At 44.2% G+C, this 25728-nt stretch overlaps 1 protein-coding gene across 1 annotated transcript in view; it reads left to right on the forward strand.

Annotated features, from left to right (window-relative positions):
• Positions 1–25728, forward strand: part of LOC126263488 (neural-cadherin-like) — a 412393-nt gene that overhangs the window by 124103 nt on the left and 262562 nt on the right. The window contains exon 4 of the mRNA XM_049960581.1: positions 17232–17375. Within this exon, the coding sequence (XP_049816538.1) occupies positions 17232–17375 (144 nt within the window). The remainder of the gene's footprint in view (positions 1–17231; positions 17376–25728) is intronic.

Raw genomic sequence — 25728 nt, forward strand, 5'->3', positions numbered from 1 at the left:
AAATAATTCCAGTTACCGATTTCCAGGATAGAGATTACAAATATTGCGCGGCTTTGTCTTGCCTCTTTCTTTCCCTCGACCTTCGGCATCGCTCGTGGTGAAACCTTGAAGATAAAATTAGACCTCCAATAAGAGTACACACGTAACACATATGCAGTCATTCGTCTCATCCTCCATCGTAAATCGAACGGGAAGAAACGCAAATATATCGTGCGATAAGAAGTACCTTCTGCCATCCACTTTAGAGTGGTTGGGAGAGTATAGTTGTAGGTGTATGTTGACCAACTTGAATGTTCACAACTTAACAGTCCCGCAGGCCAGAAATTATATCGGTACGGAGCACAGATCGCAAATTCTACTCAACGTTATATAACATTGGTTTCAAGTAAACGCAGAGCGTACGCGATGAAGCACGTGTGTGACATGCCCACTGGCCCCAAGGGACACGTGTCTGTGATTCAGTCCTGGTCCAGCAGTTTTTTTCACAGATATTCAGATATATGCTTCGGAGCACACATTGACTGTTTGATCTGCAAACAGTCAACGGAATCATGTATTTTCCTCAATAAGCGACACAACGGTACTGGATATACAGCTTTTTGCTAGTTCGAGGAACATACAGGGTTATTACAAATGATTGAAGCGATTTCACAGCTCTACAATAACTTTATTATTTGAGATATTTTCACAATGCTTTGCACACACATACAAAAACTCAAAAAGTTTTTTTAGGCATTCACAAATGTTCGATATGTGCCCCTTTAGTGATTCAGCAACATCAAGCCGATAATAAAGTACCTCCCACATTCGGCGCAGCATGTCCCCATCAATGAGTTCGAAAGCATCGTTGATGTGAGCTCGCAGTTCTGGCACGTTTCTTGGTAGAGGAGGTTTAAACACTGAATCTTTCACATAACCCCACAGAAAGAAATCGCATGGGGTTAAGTCGGGAGAGCGTGGAGGCCATGACATGAATTGCCGATCATGATCTCCACCACGACCGATCCATCGGTTTTCCAATCTCCTGTTTAAGAAATGCCGAACATCATGATGGAAGTGCGGTGGAGCACCATCCTGTTGAAAGAAGAAGTCGGCGCTGTCGGTCTCCAGTTCTGGCATGAGCCAATTTTCCGGGGGCTACGCGTGAAACTTGCCCGCACGCGTTCAACCGTTTCTTCGCTCACTGCAGGCCGATCCGTTGATTTCCCCTTACAGAGGCATCCAGAAGCTTTAAACTGCGCATACCATCGCCGAATAGAGTTAGCAGTTGGTGGATCTTTGTTGAACTTCGTCCTGAAGTGTCGTTGCACTGTTATGACTGACTGATGTGAGTGCATTTCAAGCACGACATACGCTTTCTCGGCTTCTGTCGCCATTTTCTCTCACTGCGCTCTCGAGCGCTCTGACAGCAGAAACCTGAAGTGCGGCTTCAGCCGAACAAAACTTTATGAGTTTTTCTACGTATCTGTAGTGTGTCGTGACCATATGTCAATGAATGGAGCTACAGTGAATTTATGAAATCGCTTCAATCATTTGTAATAGCCCTGTACGTGGTTACGTAGATCCATAGGTTGTAGGATTCGTTAGTACTTGCCGTCTATCTTATGAAAAAACTAAGAGCGCACGGGTCATCGAATATACTTTGTTACTGGATTGGAGTGCTCTTATCAGACAGAAGATAGAATGCCATTCTTAATGGAGAGGAATTGTCAACGTGAAAGTAGTTTCTCGTGTACCCCAAGCCAGTGCTATAAGACCCTCACTGTGCAGCAATCTAGTTTATAATGTCGGCAGCTCCACAAGGCTATCCGTGATCCGTGCTGTTGTTTGTTGAGAAATAACAACGTTAGAAAATTGTAGCGAAATGCGGGAAAACATACAGAGGACCAATGCTCGTCGCAGGGATTAGCAGTTGACCATCAGCATAAACAGAAGTAACAGGTTGTAAATAAATAGGCTGACATAGTGGTTATGGTTCGATATCTCAGTTACCGAATAATCACCGGAAACAGTCACATGCAAGGGGCAAAGATCTGGGAGTGTGCGTATGGAGCAATGTAAAGTTGAATTACCGTATAAAACTTGTCGTAGGAAAGGCAATGTCGTATTGAGATTATTTAGAAGAATTCTGAGGAAGCGCAAAGCATCAACGAAGGAGATACCTTATGAAACCCTCCTTCGACTAACACTTGTGTGTTGCTTCTCAGGCTTGGACTGACCAGGTATGATTAATAGAAAAAGCAGAGCATATTCAGAGAAGAGAGACGCGTTTCGCCACAGGTTGGTTCAGTATTAGCGGAATCCAATTCCAATGGCAGACGATACAAAAGAAACGTCGTGGTGTGTTTTACTGTTAGAACTCTGAAAACTTACATTTGTAGAAGAGTCAAACAGCGTATTGCTTCCTCCTATATACATCTCGCAAAAACACTCGCATCAGTCGCCGCTGTAAAAAGGGGGAAATAGCAATACACGAATTGTCCTCCGCCACACAACGTGAAATGTTTGCAAAGAATAGATATAGATGTAACTTCCCTATCCAACAAACGAATTCATGTGTCCAAAAACGTTTTTCCATTCTCGTGGATAACCTCAGTGTGGAACCTGCAATATACTTAGTATTCTACGGCAAATGCTGTAAATGTCAGTTACACATGGCAGTGAAGTTGACGATCAGTTCGTACGTCCTTCTCTTTGTTGTTTTCCAGTCTCTGAGTCCAAATTTCATCCCAAGGTACTGTATAAATTGTGCAGCAAATTCAGTACGGAATATTAAACACTATTCAGTTCACCCAATTTGTTCAGCTGTAGCGACTTCATGCGTTTCCCTTCATAACAGCTACTGATTTTTACACATACATCACACACTTTCAGCGATTCGACAATTATGTGGCAGCAGTATTCTATTAATTGCTCAATTGTAAAGATCATCTGAGAATTAAGTTTAACATTACATCATTTTTTAATGTTGTCATTAACAGTTCGGTGCAATCTACGAATGTGAGGTCATAATTAGTTTGTTCTCCTAGGCTCCTTACCACCACCATCATCATCATGTGGACGGTGATGGTAAGGATGCTAGTGGTAGAAAGTAATTGTGAACCATAGAACAATAATTTCGTAGGATTCTGTTTGAAATCTGGTACGCAGTACGATATTGCCGAATCCTTCACACATTGTGCGTTTAATAGCATAGCGTTATTCTGGCAATATGTACAGTACGTTTCTGCAACTCTGCGATGTGTTTTAAATATGTCGTGCATCATTAGCTGATTCTTTTTAGGTTCGGAGATGTTGTACATATGCCACTTATGTTCACTTCAATCTCTCCCAATTCCACTAGGGACATTTTTTTTAACTAGGTTATCGACTCTCCAGAATGATGTTTTTTCAGGTGCAGACCTTTTCACGAGACTTGCAATTGACATTTAATTTCAGATATCAACGTTTAATTAACTCGCATCGCTAATTCAGCGTAATTCCATAATTACAGTATACGAACGGTATTTGTGAATTCCCTCTCGTTTCTAGAGTGTGGACGCCAATGTGTAGGCACAGCTCCACGTTAATTTATAATGCTTGCAAGTGGCGTAGTGAAGTCACACAAACCGTGAGGAACACTAAGTGTGTGATCCGTGCAGAACTTGTCATAAATGCGTTTACTGAATCGTCACCGTACCAAACTATGGTTTGCAATAAGCAAACTGTTGACTGTGACATGCCGGAGTGTGTGTGCACGAATGTCGACTGTATTCTGCCCACGGAATTACTTCTAAGATTTCTCTCCACAATAGGTACTGCTCTTATGGTTACTGTTACACCGCCGAACTAAAAAAGTATGTTGGTAGCTTCGATCAGTTTTTTTCTTCGGTATCTATGAAGCTCCTTCCTAATCATATGTCGACAGAAAAACAGATGGGTAAAATAAATAGCAAATAAATTTTTTGCTGTGTTGGAAACTTGAAGGATTTCTCATTATATGAAAACGAGGCAAATGGAGAAACGTAAGTACATTGTTTAATATTTTAAAAGTAATTGCTGAAATGCGCGGGCTAGCAGGACAGAGCGGATTAGGTTGTGGAAATGGGCCAACATGAGTTACTATCAGTTGAACTCAACATACAAACTTTATTTATCAACACACAATATTACAAAAGCTTTAATCGACCTCCTTCGATTAACTTTAGGTCGGCTGAAGGCCACATCCAAAATCCAAGACGCAAAGCCTAAGCGCAATTGAAATGCAAGATTCTTCTGCAGGTTTCACCCAAGAATATTTTCTAAATCTTCAATCTAATCGGCTGAAGTCCTTAGCAATTTAGTTTTAATGGAACTAGGCTAGAGGCTGCATATTAAGCAATAAGAGGAGTTTCAATCAAAAGGCAGAAGGTCTTATCTTAAAACATTTCATATAAAATAAAGAATAATCTCATGCCTTAAGGGCAAGACAAGGACATTAATTTAAGAGATATTAATACTCGGGTTAAGGCCACACATCTACACAATAATTTAAGGGATTAAGGCCTTAAAAGATTTGATGTTAAATTCGGCTGAAAGTCCAATATAAAAATATAACAATCTTATGTCTAAAGGGGAAGACAGGAACATTAATTCAGGATATATAAAAACTCGGCCGAAGGCCACACGTCAACCAAATAACTAAAACTCAAACAGGGGAGTTACTGTGTAACAGACACGAAACGGCGCTCAGAAGTTTCCAATGGCCGTCAGTTTGCTTCGGACGAAGAGATGCACGCCTGGGTACAATCATCAACTGCAAACAATTTTCCATGAAGGTATTAAGCGCCTTATCTCGCAGTAGGATCCGAGTATTAAAGTTAAAAAGGCACTCCGTCTTCAGCCCACAAGTGGCCCACCCGGACCATCCGACCGCCGTGTCATCCTTAGCTGAGGATGCGGATAGCAGGGGCGTGTGGTCACACACCGCTCTCCCGGTCGTTATGATGGTTTTCTGTGACAGGAGCCGCTACCATTCGGTCGAGCAGCTCTTCAGTTTGCATCACGAGGCTGAATGCACCCCGAAAAATGGCAACAGTGCATGGCGGCCCGGATTGTCACCCATCAAAGTGCCGGCCACGCACGACAGCGCCTAACTTAGGTGACCTGACGGGAACCGGTGTATCCACTGCGGCAAGGCCGTTGCCCAAGTATTAAAGTTAGGACGATTACTTTTGCAATAATAAAAACATTATTGACTTTTTTCCATCTGTCACGTTTTCATTTGACTGCCTCTGATAGGCTCTCTTTTTGGGCATAAATTGAGTATGACGGTGTGTATTACTGGACACTGAGAAAGTGGAATGATACTCACCATTGCCACCAATGGACGGAAATGGCTATTTAAGGTTGTACTAAGTCTTGAACGAGCAACACGTGTAAGGCACGCTATTGTTTTTGCATACGCGGTGCCACTATCTGTAAAAACAATACACAGTCGTCTCTGATACGTCCACGGTGGATTTATTTCCTATGGGATTACTTCAGGACATTGGAAACTAAAGAGAAACTGGTTTCTAGAGCTGGCTGGCTCATTGCACAACAGACAACGGTGATATTCGGGAGTTTGCGGCAAAATTCTGTGCGTCACTGCAGTACGTTCATTTTGTTGGGAGGTCTTGAATTTGAACAGTTGCTGTGTGCTTAAGTAGTCACTGTAGGGTGAAAGTTACTTATGTCAATAAAAACGTAAATGTCAATTAGACCCCACATCTCAAAGATCCCAATTTAGGATCATTTACTGTCTGTATACTTTCGACTGTAAAAGTTGGGGACCTGCCGTGAGCATTGTAAAGATGTCTCCTAGTGACGACACAGGAATTGGATGACCCTTGGAGAAGCACTGAGCTATGCCTTTTCTAACTAATTGTCTGAACTATCTGGCACCTGTTCGACGGAATAAAGACTTCCCACTATGTTTCAACAACGCATGACGTCATATAAACCGAATGTAGTGGTACAGCCAGTGTCCATAAATCTACATCTACATCTACATTTATCCTCCGCAAGCCACCCAACGGTGTGTGGCGGAGGGCACTTTACGTGCCACTGTCATTACCTCCCTTTCCTGTTCCAGTCGTGTATGGTTCGTGGGAAGAACGACTGTCTGAAAGCCTCCGTGCGCGCTCTAATTTTACATTCGTGATCTCCTCGGGAGGTATAAGTAGGGGGAAGCAATATATTCGATACCTCATCCAGAAACGCACCCTCTCGAAACCTGGCGAGCAAGCTACACCGCGATGCAGAGCGCCTCTCTTGCAGAGTCTGCCACTTGAGTTTATTAAACATCTCCGTAACGCTATCACGGTTACCAAATAACCCTGTGACGAAACGCGCCGCTCTTCTTTGGATCTTCTCTATCTCCTCCGTCAACCCGATCTGGTACGGATCCCACACTGATGAGCAATACTCAAGTATAGGTCGAACGAGTGTTTTGTAAGCCACCTCCTTTGTTCTCCAGCATACAGAGCTGACCAATATTATCTATAGATTCATGGCACTTTGAGCTTGTATCCTAATGTACTTTATCAGTTTATCGGTTCGGCTGTGCATAAAATGCATGAAGAGGGTGAAAACTTCTCAAGCCGATTTTACTGGCGTTTACGAGGAGCTAATTCCTCAAAGAAGACTCGAATTGACTGAGTTCATGGCGCAAGAAAACACTTATCTAGAGAAACCTTGCAAAATATCATCGGTAGTGATAATTAACGATCAGCATCCGTAACATTTTAAGCTGTATCTGTCACCAGGAAGGTGCAGTAACTCATTCGAACGAGATGCAAGTTCCTTGTCCTCAGATTCCATTGATTCAATCATTTTCTGACGACGTCGACTGAAAGAAACTTTAGGCTGCCGCCCTGATTTCTCCTCACAGCTGCTTCCGCAAGAGGAACGATTGCTGCAGCCGTTTTCGGCAGCTACCTGGCCACCAGCTGTTTCATCTGCGCGACTGTTTTCTTCGAAGTACAAACAGACAATAATTAAAGCCATGAATAACCTGAAGAATTTACATTAAGACGAGGTGGCTTTAATTTACGCTCAATGCTGCTCTCCACAGGAGGTCGTAAATTTTATGCTATATTTGCTCCGTTCGAATCCGGCCACTACGTAAATAATGTATAATTAAATTTGAGAGCCTGAGAATAAATCAGTCATTCCAATAGTCAGTAATAAGGAGTGCTGGTCATGACGCAGAGATAACGCTCCGCCGTGTTGGTTTGGCGTTTGTGGAGCTCTCTCTCTCTCTCTCTCTCTCTCTCTCTCTCTCTCTCTCTCTCTCTCTCTGACACACGCACACACACACACACACACACACACACACACACACACACAGTGTAATATTCCGCATTTATAAATTCTTCTGTGGAGTATTAGGAGATGCAAAGCAGTTAAAACTTGTCATATATATTTGTTGTGGTTTTTACAGTGGTTTAATAATTGTTGTTGTTGTTTGTTGTGGTCTTCAGTCCAGAGACTGGTTTGATGCAGCTCTCCATGCTTCTCTATCGTGTGCAAGCTTGTTCATCTCCCAGTACTTACTGCAACCTACATGCTTCTGAATCTGTTTAGTGTATTCATCTATTGATCTCCCTCTACGATTTTTATCCTCCACGCTGCCCTCCAATACTAAATTGGTGATCCCTTGATGCCTCAGAACATGTTCTACCAACCGATCCCTTCTTCTAGTCAAGTTGTGCCACAAATTCCTCTTCTTCCCAATTCTATTCAATACCTCGCCATTATGTGATCTACCCATCTAATCTTCACCATTCTTCTGTAGCACCATATTTTGAAAGCTTATTTTCTCTTCCTGTCTAAACTATTTATCGTCCACGTTTCACTTCCATACATGGCTACACTCCATACAAATACTTTCAGAAATGACTTCCTGACACTTAAATCTATACTCGATGTTAACAAATTTCTCTTCTTCAGAAACGCTTTCCTTGCCATTGCCAGTCTACATTTTATATCCTCCCTACTTCGACCATCATCAGTTATTTTGCTCCCCAAATAGCAAAACTCCTTTACTACTTTAAGCGTCTCACTTCCTAATCTAATTCCCTCAGCATCACCCGATTTAAGACTGAATATTTCAATCCTTTCTGTGCAACACTGAATAACGGGAAGTTTAAGTTATTTCTCCTTAGTATTATTTTTTTTTCCAAACTGTGAGTGATTTTTGTCATGAAGGAGGAAATAGAAGTATCGTGAAACATCTTAACTGCTCTCTAATTCCTCAGGCACTCATGATGGGTACCTGATCTACTCTTCATCGTGTACACCAACGAACGACGGATTCACCCACTTCCTCGCGCCAGTAACCGCCACAGACTTGGTGTCATAGCGTTTGTCACTTTTGGCACATGAATAGTTCCAGGAGCTGCAGCTGTTCTGGTTTTGCTCATCTTCACAAACACCCGCTGTGAGTCTCACACAACTTCAGACCAAATACAACTTCCTAGGCAACACAAGTCATGCAAGTCCGATTGCCTCCAGCATTCGTAGGGCAAATCACCATAACTTAGCTTGCCAATGTCCGTTTAACTTATCTTTATAAATGTTATGCAACAACTAAACATTGTCAAAAACCAACAAGAAAAGCACGGTCGCAGGGTATCCATGTATTGGATTAAAGCGCGGAACGATGTTCTGGGCAACGAGGTCACTGATGCCCTTGCTAAGGAAGCGGTGACCTCAGGTCACACGAGACCATACGCACATTCCATCGGAGGATCTATTACCGATTTACAGAAAGGGGGTTCGTATTGAATGGGTCAAAGAATGGCAAGCTTCCCAGAAAACTAAACGAAAATGCTACACGCAAATAACTCCAGCACTGGCAAGCATTGGCTAGCTGTATCGTAACTTTTCTAAAAATTTTAATGGTTTTGGAAATCTGGAAATTCGTGGTAAGAGCTTATGGAACAAAACTGCTGAGGTCGTCGGTCCCTAACCTTTAACACTACTTAATCTAACTTTAACTAACTAACTAACTTACGTTAAGGACAACACACACACACCCATGCCCATGCCCATGCCCGAGGTTGGACTCGAACCTCCTACGGGTCGCCCGAGTCCGCGCGGCTAAATGGTTTTATGGTATTATTTTGTAACCAACTCGGCTAACGACTTCATCCTACTCATTTTGTGGGAGGAAGCTTCATTCGACATGTGAAGTTCTGTCCATTCATCCTGATTTACCCCTTTCATGGACTTCCAAATCACTACACTCGAATCTCAGCACAGTTTCTTCAACAAGCCTACGTCCAGTATCTTTCCCACTCTTCCAATCTTTCGTGACGTTTATTAGGAACAAATATTAGTGATACTTTTTGTGGCGAAAACGAAGCACTAAAAGTAAATTGTAGAATCCACACAGGGAAAGATGAGTTGGTATGGTAGATTAGTGCTGTGAGGAATGGGTGGAGTTGGGTAATTTAGCTTATGAATTGGTATGTGGGGAGTGAGAAGAGGCGGCAGACATGGAATTAGGGATGGTGTAATTGTGACGCAAGCTATGCCGTGGCACGTGGTGAAGGAATAAAGAATAAAATTGGAAAGAGGAAGAAACTCTGATAAGAGAAAGATTAAGAAGAAATAAGCTCAATCTGATAGAAGCAAATAAATTTCATGTCGTATTTCACTGTTTGGAAGGGGAAGGGCATGAGTGATGCGTTGGGTGAGACTACAGAGAGAGTATAGGTGTAGAGTTTGTGATATGTGTTAGAATAGGTTCGTTACATACCAGATCTGGGTAGTGTGTGTGTGTGGGGGGGGGGGGGGGGGAGAGGGGAGAGGGGAGGGAGAGAATAATAGAGTTATTGGAAAAGGAATATCAGAGTTTAACGTCCTGTCGACGACGATGTTGTTATAGACGTTTCACAAGCTCTGATTGGGGCAGGAAATACGAGCGTATCCTTCTCAAAGGTACAATCCTGAAATTTGCCTTCAACTTTTTAGGGAAGAAACCCAAAAATTCACTCGCCGTACTCCGGAATACGAGTCCAGTGTATTACCACTTCGCCACCTCGCTCGACGAGATTATTGCACTCAATTTTGCGGGTTATGTAGAATTTACGAGCATGTGTCAGCAGAAAGTCGTTGATCCGGAATGATAAAATAGTTCAACAGATGAAGATGATAAAGAGAGACCATTCTAGCATCGTGTGCCACGAACTGAACTGCTGTGCGAGAGGCTTTACTCAATCAGCATAGGTACGTGCAGCAATAAATCAGCTCCCTGCGTTTGGCAGGTTCGAGGACGTCCTCCGGCCGACGTTGACGAATGTTTGGACGGCTCAGCTCGCCGAAGCATGTGGCGCGTGCAGGCCTGCAACAAATCACACGCATTCTTCCGGATCAGTCGGCCAGGTGCAGGCCTAACTCTCGTACATTTTACTGTTCTCCAGAAAAGTTTGAAATGCGAGTATAACAGCTGACTGTTAGATTGGAACAACGCGGCAGTGGTCCGAATTATAGGAATATAGACGCCGTTTTTTGTAAAACAATTTTGGAGCCGTATGCAAATATCATTTTATAATTTTGTTCCTGTGTGTCGCTGACTATAAAAATTTGTCAGTAGTCTCCATCACCACATAATGCGACAGTTACATTATTTAATGCTGAGCTGCTCTTATGTTCAGCAGGTAATTACGTTCCACATGCAAACTATCGCCATAATAATTGGTCATAATTGGTCATCTGAACCATCCTATGATGCATTGCTCCTATGTTGCTCGACAATTACATATGTCTTCTGCTGCAGTGTTGCTTCTTAATTAACGTAATGAATAGCCGTTAGAATGCAGTCAAGTTCTTTATGCTCTGAAAAGTCTGCGGTTGTCAGTAATGTTGGAACACATTGATAACTGGTGTATCTTGCTCACAAAATTCTTTAGCAACTTTAATGTGAGGCCCCACCGGTTGATGCATCCCAAGAATATGCGATTTGTGTCTTCCGCCTCACCGGAGTCACAACGTGGAACTGGTACTTTGCGTATCCGGTGTACATGCTATAGAAATCGACAGTGGCTGAACTTCAGCCGCGCTATGGTAACAGCAGTTTTCAGTCAACACGCAAGTTCATGGTGCCAAGGCGTGGCTGGTAGTACTGGAGTTATTTGTTTGTAGCATTTTCGTTTAGTTGTCTGGGAAGCTTGCCATTCTTTGTCTCATTCAATAGGAACCCTCTTTCTGTAAATCCTCCGATGGAATGTGCGTATGGTCTCCTGCGACCTGAGGTCACCGCTTCCTTAGCAAGGGCATCAGCGACCTTGTTGCCCAGAACATTGTTCTGCACTTTGATCCAATACATGGATACCCTGCGACCGTGCCTTTCTAATTGGTTTGTGACATTGTTTAGTTGTTGCATAACCTTTATAAAGATACGTTAAACGGACATATTTGCATTGTTTATTAATTTTCTTTTGTCTCAGAAATAATGTCCAAAAAGCAAATAGGTTTCCCCGCAACTAAAGTTCAAACCACTTAGTGCGTGTTGATTTGGGTAACACCTGTGTTGTTGTTTAGCCATTTGTCGTCTTAGATGTAAAAATAAATAGTCAGCTCTATTGCGTTGATCTCCCTGATTATACTAATAGTGTTTCATGATTAAATAGAGTGCCAACATTCAGTTTTATGAAACTTATTCAACCGTTACTTAGTTCGGATCAACTATGGGCCATTTCAGATGGCTAAATGTACGTCTGTACTTCGCATGACCCCCTTAGGATGTGTGGCGGAGAGTACTTCGTGCAAGACTACCACCCCCTTCCCCTCCCGTTTTACCGTTTCTATTCACAAAGTAGTACTCTCATATAACGAAATAACAAATGGTCTTTCCGCCTACATACGTGAAATAAGTTACTCTTGATAATGTTGAGAACCAACTGCCAGTCCCTGCAAGAAGCATCGATTAGCAATAATTCTTCCCTTATTTCCGCTACTACTTCCTGGATAGAGGATTTTACACCTGCGAAAAGCCTTAGAAAGTTATAAACGATATCAACAATGTCCCTGATAAATTTCGCGGATAGTAACGAACGGCCTTATAGCACTTTGGAAAAGCATGATGTACTTGTTAACATGATTACCGCATGATGCTTTTCCGTATTTGTACATGCACAGTAATAGTCCATTTTGTTTTTAAATCTCTCAGCTACCAATGTCGAGTTGTGAATAATGCTCAACAGACATAGTACAGGGTGATTCAAAAAGAATACCACAACTTTAAAAATGTGTATTTAATGAAAGAAACATAATATAACCTTCTGTTATACATCATTACAAAGGGTATTTAAAAAGGTTTTTTTTCACTCAAAAACAAGTTCAGAGATGTTCAATATGGCCCCCTCCAGACACTCGAGCAATATCAACCCGATACTCCAACTCGTTCCACACTCTCTGTAGCATATCAGGCGTAACAGTTTGGATAGCTGCTGTTATTTCTCGTTTCAAATCATCAATGGTGGCTGGGAGAGGTGGCCAAAACACCATATCCTTAACATACCCCCAATAAGAAAAAATCGCAGGGGGTAAGATCAGGGCTTCTTGGAGGCCAGTGATGAAGTGCTGTCACGGGCTGCCTGGCGGCCGATGCATCGCCTCGGGTAGTTGACGATAAGGTTTCATAACAAACCTTTTTCGTAGGACTCTCCATACAGTTGATTGTGGAATTTGCAGCTCTCTGCTAGCTCTGCGAGTCGATTTTCCTGGGCTGCGAACAAATGCTTGCTGGATGCGTGCTACATTTTCATCACTCGTTCTCGGCCGTCCAGAACTTTTCCCTTTGCACAAACACCCATTCTCTGTAAACTGTTTATACCAACGTTTAATACACCACCTATCAGGAGGTTTAACACCATACTTCGTTCGAAATGCACGCTGAACAACTGTCGTCGATTCACTTCTGCCGTACTCAATAACACAAAAAGCTTTCTGTTGAGCGGTCGCCATCTTAGCATCAACTGACGCTGACGCCTAGTCAACAGCGCCTCAAGCGAACAAATGTACAACTAAATGAAACTTTATAGCTCCCTTAATTCGCCGACAGATAGTGCTTAGCTCTGCCTTTTGTCGTTGCAGAGTTTTAAATTCCTAAAGTTGTGGTATTCTTTTTGAATCACCCTGTATATCTAACCCATTTTACAGGTTAGAAGACGTCGTATTTCAGATCTGCTAAGAACAGCTGATGAAATAAATCTTATGTGATGACCAGTTTCTACCAACCAGTCATCATCATCATCTGGTATAATTTTAACATCTGCCTGCATGGTAGCATTCTTACTGTGGCCTCAAAGAAATGATAATAATAAACCACTCTGCGCTTCTGAAACTGACATTAAGAGTAAAGTGCGTATTTATTGACGCAGGGTTTTTATTTTGCACTGTCTGACAGAAAACGTGACGCTTCCAGAAGACATGATCGGATGTCAGTGTAACTTTGTACACTAAACGCCATCGGCGGTGTGGAAGTGATGAGTTGCAGTTCTCAATGGTAGCGAGAAGTAGTGTTGTTCGTGCTTAGTGTTGCTGCCAGGCCTGTAGGGTATATACCAGCGTGAACAGCGTCAGTTGTTGAGTGATCACTGTGTAGAATACGGAGACCAAATCGTGTGAGACTGCGGTATCAGAGCTTGACAAAGTTTGATAGGGCCTTTATTATGCGTGTTCATGGCCCGCTGATCGATTCGTGCATTATCTCGGTTTGTGGAGCATTGGAATGTGACGGTGGACCCATTTTGGACTGCATGGAAAAGTGAGGTTGGGCATACGGATTGTCAGGGTTCCGGTCGAACACGTCTGATTACTACAAGGGAGTATCGCCTTACTGTGCACCAGCCAGATCGTAACCACTTCACTTCTGCACCTGCCATCCGAGAACAAGTAATGGACGCCTTGCAGCATTCTGTGTCATCCCTCACCTTTGGTCGGAGACTATTAGCAGTCGGATTAGAGAGTTGACGTCCCATGCGTAGCCTGCCGTTAACACCACTCCACAAACGGCTCCGTTTGGAATGCTACCGTGACCTGCGAACATGTACTACAGACAAATGGCATCACAATGCGTTCAGGGATGAATTGCAGTTATGCTGTCCGCTGCTGACCACCGCCGGCGAGCACAGCAGAGACTTGGGGAAAGATCCCAGTCTTCCAATATTTTGGAGAGTCACAGCGACGTTATTGGTGGTGTCAAGGTGTGTGCAGCATTCGGGTGCGCTTCAGTCATGGCTGGTATTGACTTAGGAAACGCTGATATCACGTGTCATTTTTCAGCAGGGCAATGCTCGACCACCAATGACACCTGTCTGAACGGTCTGTGGGATGTTGAGATACTCCCATGGGTAGCAAGATCTCCAGATACAACAGGTCTACGACCAACTCGAGCTTCAACTCCTCCTCGGTTTAGAATATCAATGACCATTTGTACAACAGTTGTGGGCTAACTTGCCTCAGGAGAAGATGTAATACCATTCACAAACGCACCAGTGCATACATGCCGGCTAGAGGGAGTGCAGCGTCATTCTGATCTTTTTTAATCTGACTCGATATTATAATCATTGTAATAACATCACATACCCTCTCAACCCGTGAAGTTTAATTTCATTTCCTCTTCTCCTTCTGTATGCTTCACTTATTTTTCTCAAGGAGTGTACTTGGGGATGCAATAGTAGGAATGTTGTAATGCAGGTTGATGTAAGTATTTTATATTGCCTGGTGGTGATCGGTTGATGATAAATGATACACTCCTGGAAATTGAAATAAGAACACCGTGAATTCATTGTCCCAGGAAGGGGAAACTTTATTGACACATTCCTGGGGTCAGATACATCACATGATCACACTGACAGAACCACAGGCACATAGACACAGGCAACAGAGCATGCACAATGTCGGCACGAGTACAGTGTATATCCACCTTTCGCAGCAATGCAGGCTGCTATTCTCCCATGGAGACGATCGTAGAGATGCTGGATGTAGTCCTGTGGAACGGCTTGCCATGCCATTTCCACCTGGGGCCTCAGTTGGACCAGCGTTCGTGCTGGACGTGCAGACCGCGTGAGACGACGCTTCATCCAGTCCCAAACATGCTCAATGGGGGACAGATCCGGAGATCTTGCTGGCCAGGGTAGTTGACTTACACCTTCTAGAGCACGTTGGGTGGCACGGGATACATGCGGACGTGCATTGTCCTGTTGGAACAGCAAGTTCCCTTGCCGGTCTAGGAATGGTAGAACGATGGGTTCGATGACGGTTTGGATGTACCGTGCACTATTCAGTGTCCCCTCAACGATCACCAGTGGTGTACGGCCAGTGTAGGAGATCGCTCCCCACACCATGATGCCGGGTGTTGGCCCTGTGTGCCTCGGTCGTATGCAGTCCTGATTGTGGCGCTCACCTGCACGGCGCCAAACACGCATACGACCATCATTGGCACCAAGGCAGAAGCGACTCTCATCGCTGAAGACGACACGTCTCCATTCGTCCCTCCATTCACGCCTGTCGCGACACCACTGGAGGCGGGCTGCACGATGTTGGGGCGTGAGCGGAAGACGGCCTAACGGTGTGCGGGACCGTAGCCCAGCTTCATGGAGACGGTTGCGAATGGTCCTCGCCGATACCCCAGGAGCAACAGTGTCCCTAATTTGCTGGGAAGTGGCGGTGCGGTCCCCTACGGCACTGCGTAGGATCCTACGGTCTTGGCGTGCATCCGTGCGTCGCTGCGGTCCGGTCCCAGGTCGACGGGCACGTGCACCTTCCGCCGACCACTGGCGACAACATCGATGTACTGTGGAGACCTCACGCCCCACGTGTTGAGCAATTCGGCGGTACGTCCACCCGGCCTCCCGCATGCCCACTATACGCCCTCGCTCAAAGTCTGTCAACTGCACATACGGTTCACGTCCACGCTGTCGCGGCATGCTACCAGTGTTAAAGACTGCGATGGAGCTTCGTATGCCACGGCAAACTGGCTGACACTGACGGCGGCGGTGCACAAATGCTGCGCAGCTAGCGCCATTCGACGGCCAACACCGCGGTTCCTGGTGTGTTTGTGCCGTGCGTGTGATCATTGCTTGTACAGCCCTCTCGCAGTGTCCGGAGCAAGTATGGTGGGTCTGACACACCGGTGTCAATGTGTTCTTTTTTCCATTTCCAGGAGTGTAGTAAATAAAGGTTTATTTCACCAGCAGATGTTGGTGATACTTAAATAAGACTTTTTCCAAACACATACGAGCTACGGGACACCACTGGCTGAAAATACGAAACTTGTTGGTACCCCAGAAATGAATTTCTTTCAGTATGTAGGTATGCTAAAAATATGCCGTGCATGTTGTGGGAGATTGGCACGAGGTTTGGTCGTAATGCTAGTAATCTTCCCTTTCTCTAGTTGACTAGTGACAGAAAAATCGTAAGAATAATAATTTGATAGTTATTATCAATAACACAGTTGTGTTCATAAGTAAATGAGAGTAGTCATCTCGGAGATACTTTTCAAATAGTCACTGGATGACAGAAATAATAACGAAATAATAATTAATTCATTTGTGATTAACTTCTCATGGTTGGGATTCACAGTCATATAATATTTCTTAAAAGACATCATACTCGCCGTTCACTGTATAAAATATTTATTGTTACTATTGCAATTTCGTCCTTATGGCCATTGTCAAGTAACACTGCGAAGTTACATTCTGTCAGAATATAAAACTATCTTGACATCGACTCATGTCAGATAGTTTTATATTCTGACAGAATGTAACTTTGCAGTGTTACTTGAAAATGGCCATAAGGACGAAATTGCAATAGTAACAATAAATATTTTATACAGTCAACGGCGAGTATGATGTCTTTTAAGAAATAATGCACTTTTCATTATCGGATCTCACTATACTTTTAGCGTTTTGTTTGTCATGTTATTTCCCAATCATACACTGTATGAGATGACGCTGCTACTATACAATGACAAGCGGGTACACTCACCGTTAAAATTACAGGTCGCACGATATTGGATAACAAACATTGGCGTAGATGTACGGATTAGCTTCCTAAATTACTCAAACACATGGAGAAAATTTGAGGGTTGTTATTGACTTTATAATGAATTAACGTTCCATTTACCGGTACAATGTACGGTTTGAATGTGGTACTAGAGATTGAATGCGCAATCGAATCCCGACCAATTTAATAATGTGTGTCTGTGTGTGTTGCAGTGACGAAGTTCATCCGCATTGGCATCGCGGACAAGAATGACAACCCGCCGTACTTCGACAAGGCGCTGTACGAGGCAGAGGTGGACGAGAACGAGGACATACAGCATACGGTGCTCACCGTCACCGCCAAGGACCACGACGAGTGTGAGTACCCCTCAAAAGTATAACTGGACACATAAATAACCTACTAAGGAAGCGGTTGCTGGAGAAAACACTTAACAAAGTTGTGTAAATGTGCAAGCTTCCGGAACTATTGGCTTCTTCTTCTTCTTTTGCTAAAAGGGTTGAAAAGGAGAGAAGAAGGACAAAGGAAAAAGACTAGCGAGGTTTAGGAAATGGGGAGAGTTACGGAAAAATCGCATAGTTCCCAGGGTCAGGGAAGACTTACCTGACGCGATGAGAAATAACGGCTGATTGTTGGGGCTGCACCGGACGATACTTGAAAACCTGGGAGCTTGAAGTAGGAAGCCAAGGTAATAAGCAAAAAAGAGATAACTGACAAGACATAGGACAAGGGTTAATAAGAGCGGATAGCTAAGTGCATTGTATGTGGGGGGGGGGGGGGGCAGTGGCGGGGATTGACAGGTCAGGAAATAAAAGATTTAGAAAATTGGAAAGGAGCGAAGAAAGGGATAGTTACTGAAAAGAAATCTTCATTCGGAAGATATTAACGTAAATTAAGGCCAGGTTGATGGCGAGAACGAAGGACATATTGTAACACCGGATCCCACATGGGTGGTTCTTAGGAACGGCTGTCAGAGCAGAGAATCCAGATGGCACGTGTTGTGAAACAAGTACCGAAGTCACTACTGTCATGTTGTAGAGCATGCTTTACAACAGAATAGAGCCTGTTGTGGTGTCACCGCCAGACACCACACTTGCTAGGTGGTAGCTTAAATCGGCCGCGGTCCATTAGTACATGTCGGACCCGCGTGTCGCCACTGTCAGGATCGCAGATCGAGCGCCACCACACGGCAGGTCTCGAGAGACTTACTAGCACTCGCCCCAGTTGTACGGACGACATTGCTAGCGACTACACGTACGAAGCCTTTCTCTCATTTGCCGAGAGACAGTTAGAATAGCCTTCAGCTAAGTTAATGGCTACGACCTAGCAAGGCGCCATTTGTAACATTGCATGTATCTCAAGATAGTCTCACTTGTATCATCAAGAATGCTGTATACAAATAAGGATTAAAAGTTAAGTATATTCCATAGCTACGTTCTTTTCTTTATTGCATTCATTACGAATCCTGTTCCAGACTTCGCGCCAGTCGACGTGTGTGTACGTGTGCCCTTTCGGCTACCCGTCACTGTGGACTGGCTGCCTTGTCAGTCCACTACACCTGTCTCTATGGCAATTCATCCCAACTGATAATTACGCGAGTGGGACCTGGCGTTACAGGTCATCGATTCTCGCCACCCATCTGGCTTTAATTTAAATCAATTTCTTCGGCGTCAAACTTTCTTTTCAGCAACTAAGTAACTATTCCTTTCTTCGCTCACTTCCAGTTTGCTGTATCTTTAATTTTTGACCTATTTTTTCTCTACCTTCCCCACCCCCTCCCCTCCACCGTACATGTCTACCACTTACATTTTAACACTTACTAACTGGTGCACAGTGATTTGTCAGTAATCTCTATCTTGATTATTACCTTATATTCCGTCTCTAAACTCTCAGGTTTTCAAATGTTGTCCAGTGCAGCCCCACCAGTCAGTCGTTGTTACTCATCACGCCCCCGGGTTTTGGGCGACTTTTCTGTGACACTCTTCGTTTCGTTAACCTCACCAGTCCTTTTCCTTCATCCCTGTTACCTCCCCTCCAACCCTTCTCCCAGAAGAAGGAGCCACTGGCTCCGAAAGCGTGCATGTTTACTTAACATTTCTCTGTATTTTCTCGTGCTGCCACCTGTTGAGTATATTTTTTAACCCGTTTTATTATATTCTCCACTTTCTTTTGTTTTCGTTGATGTAGAAAAACAGTTTCCACGACGCTGCTCTAGCCAAAAGATGTCGCCATGCCTTGAACTTCCTAGCGCAAGGAGCGCGGTTGAAGATGTTCCACGCACAACATAGATAAATCTCAATCAGTGAGACTAGCTGAAAAGCGGAGCGTGGTCTGACACATGTAGAGGACCACCGAAGTAGCATTTCTGCAAAAATGAAGTTGTTTTCTCATCAGTACTATGGTTACAGAACCCATTTCATTCTCTACATTTAGACCTGCTCGTGCAACTTAATTCGCAACACACTGTCTTGTGAGAGACAAAGGTTAGCCAAAGCAGGATCCAACAATAAATTATTCTGAACAAGGGATGGATATCAGAAAAGTGGTCCGCCCCTGGTAGTTGGGTGGTCAGCGTGACTGAGTGTCATGCCTAACGCCCCGGGTTCGATTCCCGGCTGGGTCGGAGATTTTCTCCGCTCAGGGACTGGGTATCGTGTTGTCCTTATCATCATTTCATCCCCATTGACAAGCAAGTCGCCGACCTGCCGTCAACGCGAAAGACTTGCACCTGGCGAACGGTCTACCCAACGGGAGCCCTAGCCACACGGCATTTCCATTTTATCACAAAAGTCTATCTTTCTGAAATGGACGCATGTAATTGTGGAAGAAGACTCTAAAACAATACACCTGAAACATTTTATTGTGTGAACTTCAGACGCCAATTGACGCTAAAAACTGGAAGCATTTGAAATTATGTACAGTAGTGGGACATTAAAAATTTAGTGGACAAACAAAGCATCAAATGAACCTGATAGAAACCATAGGAGAAAATTGGAAATTGTGTGAAAGTTCCTATGGGACCAAACTGCAGAGGTCAGCGGTCCCTAGGCTTACACACTACTTAATCTAACTTAAACTAACTTAACGTTAAGGACAACACACACACATCCATGCCAGAGGGAAGTCTCGAACCTTCGACGGGGGAAGGCGCCTAAGACCACGCAGCTATCCCGCGCGGCACCATACGAGAGGAAAGAATACTGCGAACAACTGTTTCCATTGGAATGGATATGGGTTAGTGCTATATCTGGTATGTCATCCAGTATTATTCAGCTTGCGAATGTAAGGTGAAGTCGCCCACGCCGGTTTTGGCGCAGAGAAACTAAGGCCGAGATAAAAAATAAAATGTATATTTATTGAAATGAACACAAAATTCCGCCCTCCTTTTTCGAGGCGTATTTACACAGCACAAATAGCAGTTCACAGTTAAGTCCCTAACTTTGAAGTGAAAAAAGTCCGGTGGACTAGGCCAAGGAAAATTAAATAGCAATTTCTCGTGTTGGCGCAATTGACTCAGCATGGCGTTCAGGCTCGTGACCACTCGGCGTAGGACGCGGTTATGTGGAGGTAATTATCATTAAATGAGAGTATACTTGTATTACGAATGATGTTTAATTACATAAAGGTTTGAGATATGAATGCCTAGGGACACAATGTTTTGTATGGTAAATATGTGTTTGTTCTTTTTTTTTTTTTCTTTCTTATGGACAGGGTGATGTTAAGTTGCTTTATTGTGACGAACCTGAATCGCCTGTTAAATTCGTATACGACCGTCTACGAAATGCATCGTGGAATACGTTTGGAGAATCATAGTTTTACAGGGTCTCATGCCTACTTACTTTCCTTCAAATGAAAAGGTATTTCAGTTGTGCACCTAGTTATAATCAAGCGCGATGTGAAAAAGGAGAGCAAAAGCCTGCAGATGAATTCATGCAGGTAGAGGATCTAAAGGGAGCGTTAGTTTCATCTGTGATTGGTTTTCTCAAGAACTCTGGAATAAAGATGAGTTCAGATTAGAAAATAGCGTGCAGCTTTAGACAGAAACCGCAATCTATCTCGGAATATAGAAAGACGAAATTTGTTGAAGGCTTATTGTATATCATGTGAGCTATCTCCTTTAATTCTCTCTGTACGTGTCGTCTTTCGTGCGGTTTCTTCTTCCTGCTCCCTATTCTGCTCTCTTCAGTCAACATCCGACCCTGATAGTCGACGAAAAATAAGCCAAAGCAGGGAGTAATCATCTAGTATTGAATAATCAGGGTGAGCATTTGGAAGACGTTCGTCTTAAGATGGAATCGATATTCCATTATACTGCAGCGCGTCGAGTGTTATTGCCTCTGAAATGCACTTTACAATTTTCTGGAGTTTTTTTTTCAGAATCCTAAATAGACTGTTAACAAGCGATGACCGGAGTGGTATGTAAATAAAACAAATAAATTCAGACCAAGTGTTCTGTTACTATACACAAGACACGTTATATTTTGTTTAAACGCGTAAGGTGACGTTATCCCACTACAAAACTTTTCTTGTGTGAAGTCACAAGTTGCATCTTGATTCGGAAACCATGTAAAGCTGCGAGGAGCTGTTCATAGCAGCCCGGTTCATAGCTCGGACTAATACAGTGACGTATTTCCTGTGGTGAGACCGCCAAGCGAGTTGACGCGATTGTAAGGGAGTGGGCTCATAGTACAGTGTTGCATGGCGCAACTTTAAACCCAGGCCTTCCGACAAGTTTATTCGTGTTTATGGAATGACGATAGGTATAAGAGTGAATCTCATGCGCAAAATCATTGATATAGAACGAGAAAAGCCATGGACCAAGGCATTAGGTCATTGCGCGGTATTGTTCACATCTTTATGAGCTAGAATCAGCTTTAATGTTGAGTAACAGTAGCATTTATCTTCCAGTTCTGTAATATGGACATGGTTTTCCTTGTAAATTTAAGTAGATTATTTACAAAATTGTTAACGATAGATCGTACATGCAATGGTGCTTTATTTAAAATGTTTTACTCCATGTATCTCCACATATGTTATTTCAGCACACTTTTATGCAATGAAACTTTTCTTGGTAATGAGGCAACCCGTAATATAGTGGTAAAAGGCGTCACTGAACACAAAACATTTGCTAACTTGTTTCTCTCGGTAGCTTTCAGTGATAGTGCAGAAATGGCTCAATTGAATGGTTTAAGTAGCTATAGTATGTGTTTAACAAATTAAATAAATTAGTGAAATTACTGCCGTATGTCATATCAAACAAAATTTCTGACTGGGTTAAAGATTTCTCGGCAGGGGAGATACAACATGTTAACCTAGATTGATAGTCGTGGAAGGATTTGGATGTAACTTGAGGTTTGCCCAGGGAACTTTGGTGCGCTCCTTTCGAGTGCACAGACGTGTGTGAGGTCTGGCGTTGTCAAATAGAACGGGAGCTTCGTTCGCGTTTTTGTGGTGACGAATGAGTGTGTCCGCACGTTCCAACATTGCAGGAGTCACAGCTGTGTGCAGACAGCCGGCACGAGGGAGATCGGATACGTTTGTGCGACATTATTGCGTTGATGACAGACGCCTCGCCCAACGACTCACCGTGCTTTTGTTCACTACCAAGTTTCCGTAGACATTCTTCAGTGCCTATGAATATCTGCGATGCCAATGAAACTAAATGACATATCACTGCTTGGAAATCCCATTTTGAAGGACACGAATAGCGCCGCCACCTATCGGAACTTCATGAAACTACACTACTGCTCATTAAAAAAAATTGCTACACCACGAAGATGACGTGCTACAGACGCGAAATTTAACCGACAGGAAGAAGATGCTGTGATATGCAAATGATTAGCTTTTCAGAGCATTCACACAAGGTTGGCGCCGGTGGCGACACCTACAACCTGCTGACATGAGGAAAGTTTCCAACCGATTTCTCATACACAAACAGCAGTTGACCGGCGTGGCTTGGTGAAACGTTGTTGTGATGCCTCGTGTAAGGAGGAGAAATGCGTACCATCACGTTTCAGACTTCGATAAAGGTCGGTTGTAGTCTATCACGATTGCGGTTTATGGTATCGCGACATTGCTGCTCGCGTTGGTCGAGATCCAATGACTGTTAGCAGAATATGGAATCGGTGGGTTCAGGAGGGTAATACGGAACGCCGTGCTGGACCCGAACGGCCTCGTATCACTAGCAGTCGAGATGACAGGCATCTTATCCGCTGGGCTGTAACGGATCGTGCAGCCAAGTCTCGATCGCGGAGTCAACAGATGGGGACGTTTGCAAGACAACAACCACCTGCACGAACAGTTCGACGACGTTTGAAGCAGCATGGACTATCAGCTCGGAGACCATGGCTGCGGTTACCCTTGACGCTGCATCACAGAGAGGAGCGCCTGCGATAGTGTACTCAACGACGAACCTGGGTGCACGAATGGCAAAATGTCATTTTTTCGGATGAATCCAGGTTCTGTTTACAGCATCATGACTGTCGCATCCGTGTTTGGCGACATCGCGGTGAACGCACATTGGAAGCGTGTACTGGTCATCACCATACTGGCGTATCACCCGGCGTGATGGTATGGGGTGCCATTGGTTACACGTCTCGGTCACCTCTTGTTCGCATTGACGGCACTTTGAACAGTGGACGTTACATTTCAGATGTGTTACGACCCGTGGCACTACCCTTCATTCGATCCCTGCGTAACCCTACATTTCAGCAGGATAATGCACGACCGCGTGTTACAGGTTCTGTACGGGCCTTCCTGGATACAGAAAATGTTCGACTGTTGCCCTGGCGAACACATTCTCCAGATCTCTCACCAACTGGAAACGTCTGGTCAATGGTGGCCGAGCAACTGGCTCGTCACAATACGCCAGTCACTACTCTTGATGAACTGTGGTATCGTGTTTAAGCTGCATGGGCAGCTGTACCTGTACACGCCATCCAAGCTCTGTTTGACTCAATGCCCGGGCGTATCCAGGTCGTTATTACGCCCAGAGGTGGTTGTTCTGGGTGCTGATTTCTCAGGGTCTGTGCACCAAAATTGCCTGAAAATGTAATCTCATTTCAGTTCTAGTATAATATATTTGTCCAATGAATACCCGTTTATCATCTGCATTTATTCTTGGTGTAGCAATTTTAATGGCCACTTGTGTATAAGGGCTGAAGCGGGAATATTCCACAATGTCCCACACCAAATTGCGCCTTTTTTTTTCTTGCGGAAATTGGCCGAGGGAAGCATATTACTGTATTTATAAATGGTGGTGTTCCCTCTGTTGCTGAGGATTAAAATATGATTTCACATTTTGTCCCACTCTCTACGGTACAGGTGTAGTGGAAAATGTTGGTACTGTAGGTAAGAAGTACCCTCCCCCACGCACTGTATTGTTGCCAGCGAATTACACATAAAGACGTGCTTCGCATGCAGCCGCTCCCCTTAACTGACCAATTTCTGCACCCGCAGTGGAGCAGGCGATTTTTCCCAGCGGACGTTCTGCGTGAGCCGCCCCCAGAGGGTCTGAAGAGCTACAGGGGGCGCTGTTGTGCCCGAGGCAGCCGCGCTTAACCGGTCTGAAATAACTTCTCCACGGCTCGAGGGCGTCGCGAGCGCCGCACTGCGACGGCTTTAGCGTTGTCACCAGGCGACGCCGCGATGTAATATGTCACCACACTCAGCTCGCCAGGTCTACCCTACCCAACTATACTCCAGTCTCGTTTTCCTCGCCGTGCACCGCGGCGCACCAGGTACGGATGCCGCTCCCGTCAATACTTAATGGACAGTTGCATTAACTCGGAATTATTAACGCGCGCCCGGCAGTCGCGTTTTGCGAGGCAGCAAATTAGCGTCGATGCGGCATTATATTGCGTCCCCACGCCGGTGGTCATTATCGAGTCGGCTCCAAATGTTTCCCAGTAATACGCCCCCGTAAGCGAAAATTATACGGCTTTTTCCGTTGGGTTGTGCGAACACTCTTTCTGTAATAGCGTTCTGCTTTTCTTTTTATGCGTTTGCGGGCATCACGGGACAGGGATGCGAACGGAATGAAGCTTTCCTCGGAAACAGAACATACTGCGTCCTTTCTGATAGGTAAACATCGTCATTCACGGAAGTACCATTAGTTGAACCTTGCAGTGTGGCTATACTGCATCTAAACATCCCAGCAATTAACGCCTGGCCGGCCTGTGTGGCCGTGCGGTTCTAGGCGCTTCAGTTTGGAACCGCGTGACCGCTACGGTCGCAAGTTCGAATCTTGCCTCGCGCATAGATGTGTGTGATGTCCTTAGGTTAGTTAGGTTTAAGTAGTTGTAAGTTCTAGGTGACTGATGACCTCAGATGTTGAGTCCCATAGTGCTCAGAGCCATTTGAACCATTTAATTAACGCATGTTGCTCTCTGACGCCCTACACTGACATCGTAATTGTCTGTGGGGATGTCACATCGTTACGAAGTTGTTTTACAAGGGTTCAATAAAAAGTAATCCCTCCACCTTCGTTAATTGGGTTTGGATGGGAATACACTACTGGCCATTAAAATTGATTCACCAAAAATAAATTCAGATGATAAACGCGTATTCATTGGACAAATATATTATACTATAACTGAAATGAGATTACATTTTCACGCAATTTGGGTGCACAGATCCTGAGAAATCAGTACCCAGAACAACCACCTCTGGCCGTAATAGCGGCCTTGGTACACCTGGGCATTGAGTCAAACA

The sequence above is a fragment of the Schistocerca nitens genome, chromosome 6 (genome assembly GCF_023898315.1).
Source record: "Schistocerca nitens isolate TAMUIC-IGC-003100 chromosome 6, iqSchNite1.1, whole genome shotgun sequence".
Lineage (NCBI taxonomy): Eukaryota > Metazoa > Arthropoda > Insecta > Orthoptera > Acrididae > Schistocerca > Schistocerca nitens.